This window comes from Gopherus evgoodei, chromosome 11 (genome assembly GCF_007399415.2).
Source record: "Gopherus evgoodei ecotype Sinaloan lineage chromosome 11, rGopEvg1_v1.p, whole genome shotgun sequence".
Classification (NCBI taxonomy): Eukaryota; Metazoa; Chordata; order Testudines; family Testudinidae; genus Gopherus; species Gopherus evgoodei.
The window spans coordinates 34,215,894-34,223,332 of NC_044332.1; the positions used below are offsets into that span (position 1 = coordinate 34,215,894).

Sequence of the window (7,439 nt, forward strand, 5' to 3'; positions counted from 1 at the left end):
GTGCATCACAAACTCCAAACCATAGAAAGAGCTGTCTGATTCTGTTAACTTACCAGACATCAAGACTCGACAGCTTCATCGACGCATAACACCTTAATTCTCCATCTTGAATCGTAATTTAAATGTAAAGATCTATACATATTAACTATTTTTCCATCTTAGCCCTCCGTTGAAGTGGATGCATTAATAAAGGGGTCTGAAAAGTAGAGCACAGCACGCGGCTCTTGTTTTCACTTCATATTACAGATTTGCACTTGAGCTACTGAATCGTGAGAAGGCACCTGACACTGCTTTCAAACTAGAACTAAACAACCTAACATTCTTCCCCAAATAACCAAGAAAGCAAGAACCATTCTGATAAAGTATTAATAGAAACGCTCACTGGTCCCTAGGTATAACTTACTTTACCTACATCTTTAAAATATTTTCATTTTCTGGCGACAAAGTTAAATTCTACTTAAACGTGCGAAGCCTGGTTCATGAAACATACAAAGGAGACTGTGTAATACTTTCAAGGAAATGTACAACCCGACCTAGCGCATGGTCTTCTATATAGATAAAAAGATATAGGCATGGATGATAACCGAAGGCAATGATATTCCGATAGTGAACTATATCATTAAAATGTGTGTTTGTGTGAACCTGTGTGGGGTGTGAACAAGCGCACAGGACTGGATGAAAAGTGCCTGAGAGGAATTTCTGGTCTTCGGGAAATCAGTTTTTGAGCTGTTTAGGTGAGTGTGGCATTGCAATAATTGACATTTAATGTCTAAAATATCTTTAAAAGATGCTCAGCTGTGTTTCCAATGAGGGAAACAAATACACTAAGGGAGGAAAATGCTAAAAGGTGCCTTCACTGGGAAAGTGGAGAAATTGCAAACGCCCACTCTCTCGGCAGAGGTGAGGAGTGGGGGTGAGGACACCAGACTAGGAGATAGTAACAATTACCGTGAAAGGAGGATATGTACATGCTGAAACCTCAGTGGATCTGTTCCCCGTTCCTGCTAACCAACTCTACTGGAAATTTCTTCTCCTAAAAAACAACACACAAATCCCAGAGCAGCAACAGCAGCGCCAGGAAAGTGCTCCCCTTCCCAGCGGCGAAAGGGTTAACCTCTCCTGCGGGTACAAACAGGTCCGCAGAGTCTCTCACTGGCGACAGATGGCCACTTTCTTTTGGCCACAAAGGGATGGAATCGAGAGCTCAGCTGAATACAAATAGGCAGGTCACGTGAGAAGCCCGGACCCTTTGCTTGACGTGGACTACCATATGGCGCGTGCCGGGGAAAGCGGAGAGAGGAGGGGAAAGAGGAGGGAGGAGGGGTTTACCAGGCAGCAGAAGGGGCGCAGGCGCTATAGGCTATTAAGGGGGGGGCGCCTAGATCCCCTCTACCCCTCCCTCTCCTTGAGCATCACTGGCCCCGCTATATAACCTGCGCGTCCTGCACCCAGCCCCTAGAAAAAAGAGAAAACACCCTCGCACAGGAGAGCTCTCCAGGAGTAACAGGGTTATGAGATCATCACTGCAAAGGAGACACTAAAAAAAAAAAAAAGAAAGAAAGAAAGAAAAAGAAGGTAATTATAACGCCCGATTTCCTCCTCCGAAACAGAATTTCAGTACAGATACCTGCAGCTGTATCTAGCTAGAGATATACAATGTGTGGGTGTTTAATGTAGTTTTTAATCTGCCTACAAGGGAAACAGTTTAATGCCCCAATATGTCGGTGTGTTTCATTCTAAAGCATTATTTCCACAGGGTGCGATTATGGGAGCCGGAGGTTTAACCTCCCCTCCCCATTAAACTTTTTCCTCGTATTTAGTTGGTGCTCCTCCCTTTCCTCAAACTCCAATGTACATTTGGTCTGAATATCATTGTTTTCTGTCGATTTTGTAATTTACCACTTATATTTTTTGAGAGGCTGAGGGACAGAGGGAATATAGGGAGTTAATTATAGAATGGAATTGATGGTCCAAAGGTTTGATTAAGAAGGGGATTATTTCCCATGAACAGAGAGGGTTGTTGGGAGAAGACGTTGGAAGAATACCGCTGCAATTTATGGTAAAGCTGCTGTGGTGTAAATCGGGCTTGGAGGTTCGTTTAGGTAAGTGCCGAAGGGTTTGGAGAAGAGAGAGAAAAGCGAGTAGGAACTGCAAGAGCTGGTACCTGTCGGAGATAACAGAGGCTTCAGAAGCTACTCACAGCACTGCACTAATTCAATTGTTGCACTTGCACTGAAGCTCTGGTGTTCACCTCAGCAGAGACTTTGCCAGCATGGAACACTGCCGTTCTGCGAACGATACTTGTTTTCATCTTTTTGTGAAAGGGTCCCGCAGAACTTCGAGAATCCTGAAATGAAGGGAACAAGTAGTTTTCAGGTGGACAGGTTTATAGAGAAAGTGTCACACTTGATCCCCCATCTGGAGAGCTGAGCCTTGCTTGGCTCTGAACAGTTCTAGAGGTTGCATATTCTGGCTATACTACCAGGGGGAAGTTGTAGCTATTATAAGAGGCGGTGGGAAGAAAAGGAGAGCAAGAAAATGAATAAAACCTGTGGTTAGTGGATCTTTGTTTACAACTTTCCCCCTTAGAACCTGCAAACATTCACAAAACTGCTTCACGTACTTCGATTGTGTCAATCACATTTTCTTCTGCATAATCAATTTATATTCCACGCTAATATTAGCAAGTTACATAATGCATTGGAACATAAATACATCATTATAAGAGAGAAGCGCAGGCATAATTAGAAGTTTAGTTTCTTATTCTGAGGAAAACATAATGCCTTTGTGTACACACACACACACACACACACACACACACTCTCTTTGTATATATGGAAAGAGAGAGGGAGGGCTGCGGGAGGAAGGTTGTGTTTCTTCTGTTTAAAGTTTCTTCTCTTTTTGTCCCATCTTAAATGCAGGACTTCAAAAATGACCAAATCGTACAGTGAGAGCGGGCTGATGGGGGAGCCCCAGCCCCAGGGTCCCCCGAGCTGGACTGATGAGTGCCTCAGCTCTCAGGACGAGGAACACGAGGCAGACAAGAAGGAGGAAGATCTCGAAGCCATGCAAGCCGAGAACGAAGAGGACTCGCTGAGAAACGGCGAGGAGGAGGATGAAGACGATGACTTAGAGGAAGAGGAGGAAGAAGAGGAAGAGGAAGAAGACGATGATCAAAAGCCTAAGAGACGGGGTCCCAAGAAGAAGAAGATGACGAAAGCGCGCATGGAGAGGTTCAAGCTGAGGCGCATGAAGGCTAATGCCCGGGAGCGGAACCGCATGCACGGGCTGAACGCGGCTCTGGACAACTTGCGCAAGGTGGTGCCCTGTTACTCCAAGACGCAGAAGCTCTCGAAGATCGAGACCCTGCGCTTGGCCAAGAACTACATCTGGGCGCTCTCCGAGATCCTGCGCTCCGGCAAGAGCCCGGACCTCGTGTCATTTGTACAGACCCTGTGCAAGGGTTTGTCCCAACCCACTACCAACTTAGTAGCCGGCTGCCTCCAGCTCAACCCCAGGACTTTCCTTCCGGAGCAGAGCCAAGACATGCCGCCCCATATGCAGCCGGCCAGTGCTTCCTTCCCCGTGCACCCTTACGCCTACCAGTCCCCGGGTCTTCCCAGTCCGCCCTATGGCACCATGGACAGCTCCCATATCTTCCACATGAAGCCTCCGCACTCGTTTGGGGCTGCTCTGGAGCCATTTTTCGATAGCACCCTCACTGATTGCACCAGCCCTTCCTTTGACGGACCCCTCAGCCCGCCCCTCAGCATCAACGGGAACTTCTCTTTCAAACATGAACCTTCCAACGAGTTTGATAAAAATTATGCCTTTACCATGCACTATCCCGCAGCTACTCTGGCAGGAGCCTCAGGCCACGGATCAATCTTCTCTGGCTCTGCCTCTCGCTGTGAGATCCCCATAGACAACATTATGCCCTATGAGAGCCATTCCCATCACGAACGAGTCATGAGTGCCCAGCTCAATGCCATCTTTCACGATTAACCCTTCAAGGCGCATCAGCGTCACGACAGAGAAGGAAACAAATTGATTGTGCGTACAGTGACTGACTTGTTTACAAAGGGCAGCCCTTGGGTACCACTGCTACGAAGTGCAAATACTCCAAGATTCAAGTGATATATGTATTTATTGTCGTTTCTGCCTTTAGGTGAAACCGGGATGCAAAGTTCCTGTTCACCTTCTGTATTATTTTCTAAAAGCTCTTGAAAACTACACTGTAAATTTGGTGTAGGGGTATTCAGATCGTTTTAATTATCTGATCGGGATAACAAAATCACAAGCAATAATTAGGATCTATGCAATTTTTAAACTAGAAATGGGCCAATTACAAAATATATATAAATCTATATTTTTCAACCAACATTTTACTACTTGTTACCTTTCCCATGCTGAATTATTTTGTTGTGATTTTGTACAGAATTTTTAATGACTTTTTATAACGTGGATTTCCTATTTTAAACCATGCAGCTTCATCAATTTTTATACATATCGGAAAAGTAGAATTATATCTAATTTATACAAAATAATTTAACTAATTTAAACCAGCAGAAAAGTGCTTAGAAAAGTTATGTTGCCTTTGCACTTCTTTCATTTCAAATCGTTAACAGAATGCACAGCCCTGGCAATTTCTTTCCCATGAAATTATTTTCCCCTTTACAATTAGAACCAGATCCCTAATTCTTGAGAGGATATAAGAACGAAATACTTATTTTCTATTAGAACATATCAATTCAACACATTACTTGCACAAACTTGTATATAAATATTATAAGCAAATGCCAATACCTTTCTAGAATCTAAAGCTGCTTGACTATCACATACAATTTGCACTGTTTCTTTTTAGTCTTTGAACCCTTTGCATTCCGTAATTTTGAAGACAACTTGAAAATATTAATGTTTCCAGACAATATAAATGCATGATTTCATACATATTCACATATTCACATTCGGTGGTTTGTCAAATACTCATATTATGAACTGGAGCCTAAAACTAATCAGGCGTTAACGTTGGGCTATATACCTATTGTAGTCAATTAGTACAGTAGCTTAAAACAAATTCAAACCATTTAACCTGTAATTAGAAAAATAGCTATTGCATGTACAATGCAGTCCAGAATAAGTGCTGTCTGAAATGTAATGCTGGTTCAACTGAAATCAATCTGTACTGTATTTTTGTTTGTAATCCTGTATATTATGATGTAATGCACACTGGGATTTCAGAAACATCCCTCCATTTGCAACAACATAGTATTGGACTTTTGATCGAATGTTGCATTTCTCTTTATAGGTGATTTTTTTCTTAGTGTAAGTAATTCCTATGGGATTATTGTTTTACTTGGATAGCTCATGAAAGATGCAACATTTATTATTTGTAGAATAAAACGGACTCAAAAACAAAGTCCTGTATTCTTTCTTTGTTTAGTGTAAAACTACATTTTTTGTATTGCTGGTCTGTTTAATTGTTTAATGTTAAAGAATGTAAATAGAAATGTAGTACAAATTTGTGAGTAATATGGAGATGACTGAATTTGAGTTTTCAGCTTCAGGTTGCTGGTTTTGATTTTTCTGTACTCTTTGTGACTGATGTGACCCTTCTCATTAAAAAAAAAGACAAAAGTGTTAACATTTGTGGGCTACCAAGCACTTGCAAAATTTGCCTCTACTCTCGATTTTGTAAATCCTTGTCACAACATAGCAGGGTTGAGAATTGGAGTGGTTTTCTTTAAACTTCAGGAAGCCTCTTCGTGTCTCCATCTTCTCTTGATTTTTAATACAGTACTTGCAATTTTTCCTAGTGCGCAGTGAGAGCACTGAGGGAAAGTATACAGCTTAGCCATGATTTTCGAATAGAAAGTAATTCAACAATGACTAAAGTAGTTAAAGCGAACCAGTCATTAAAGGATTAATTCTGTTTCATTAAGGATTCCGTAAGTGGTACATAAAAAGTGAATTATCCATAGCTGTTTGCCCACAATATGAGAAGAATTGACCATTTATGATCCAACTATTTGTTCATGAAAATGTTTCCCAGCCAGAGGCTTCTCCCGGCAGCAGGTACTAGCCTACGATTGGCTCCTCTGGACCCCGCCTCTTACAGCCGCGCCATTGGGCAGGCTCTTCCTGAGCTTGGCCCCAGCTCAGAAGTGGGTAGAACTAATTGCTCGCTCCGCTCTGAAAAGTCTTGGCGCTCCCCTCCACCGGAGAGGTGGTGGCTAAGAATGAAGTATCTGGAGACTAGTATTTTGGCACTATCCCTTCGCCCCATCCCTCAGCAGTGTTTTCGTTTTTCTCCTTAGCAGCTGCACCGGTTTTTTTCCTCTAACCGAGGCCATGATCCTGACACTATCAATTCACCAGGCACTGTTCCTCTTCTTTCATGACATGAAACATGTGGTCCTTTAATTTTTAATCTTCGGTGGTCTTCTAGGGCTGTAGAAACCTACAGACAAATTGTCTGAGAAATCTAAATAATCTAATAACCATGAACAATGTAGAAATAAAATTATCAACAGGTCTATCACAGACTGGTGCAAATAAAATGAGTGACCTTTAAACGTCTTCCTGAAAGTCCTCCCTCATAAGTAGGAGATACTTTATAAAATGCCTTAAAATGAACAAGTGAAACTTGGCAGGTCTGATCGTAGAATATCAGGGTTGAAAGGACCTCAGGAGGTCATCTAGTCTAATCCCCTGTGCTCAAAGCACGACCAATTCCCAGATAGATTTTTACCTCAGTTCCCTAAATGGCTCCCTTAAGGGCTTGAACTCACAACCTTTGGTTTAATAGGCTAATGCTCAAACCACTGAGCTACCCCCAGAGAAGACAAGAAGTTTTGCCAAGGTCACATAGAAGATCACATTATTATCTCCTATTTCAAAAGGTGCTTTATGGTAAAAACAAAAATCAAAGACCCAAAACCATATTTATATTTGCAATGTGTTTATTGGCCTAAAAACACAGTCTTTTGACCTAAAAACAAACACAAAGTTAATTGCTAGGCTAGCTGATTCACTTTGCAGCAGCTTGATTTCATTTAGCTGTAGTTGGATAAAGTGTGTTGCTCTGCAGTCTAGAAACTTGTTGCTGTGTGAAAAAAAGAAAAAGAAAAACAATCATTAGAGAACAACTTTTCAAGTACTCCATTGCTCTTGTCTAGGCAGCAAAGATAGCTAAATATACTCTGAATAACCTAAGGGGAAAACACTGAATGACAATTTCTAAGACAAAATTTAAAAAAAAACGGACCTAGGTTTGCATGCCTTTTGGTTATATGTCTTCTTCTTGAACATAAGGATTCTCTTCCGTCAGTCAAGGGGCAACTCACTTACCACCATCTTTTATTCAAAGGCAGGCACAGATGTTCCTTCTGCAGGGGAGGTTTTAATTTATGAAAATTATATTGTTTATGCATGAAAGC

At 41.9% G+C, this 7,439-nt stretch overlaps 1 protein-coding gene across 1 annotated transcript; it reads left to right on the plus strand.

The window, feature by feature from the left end:
- The first annotated feature begins 1,478 nt into the window (after positions 1-1,478).
- On the plus strand, positions 1,479-5,715 carry NEUROD1 (neuronal differentiation 1). The gene is made up of 2 exons (XM_030581093.1): positions 1,479-1,575; positions 2,922-5,715. The coding sequence occupies exon 2, from the start codon at positions 2,932-2,934 to the stop codon at positions 4,003-4,005; it is 1,074 nt and encodes a 357-aa protein (XP_030436953.1). The 5' UTR covers positions 1,479-1,575; positions 2,922-2,931; the 3' UTR covers positions 4,006-5,715.
- Positions 5,716-7,439: the final 1,724 nt, after the last annotated feature.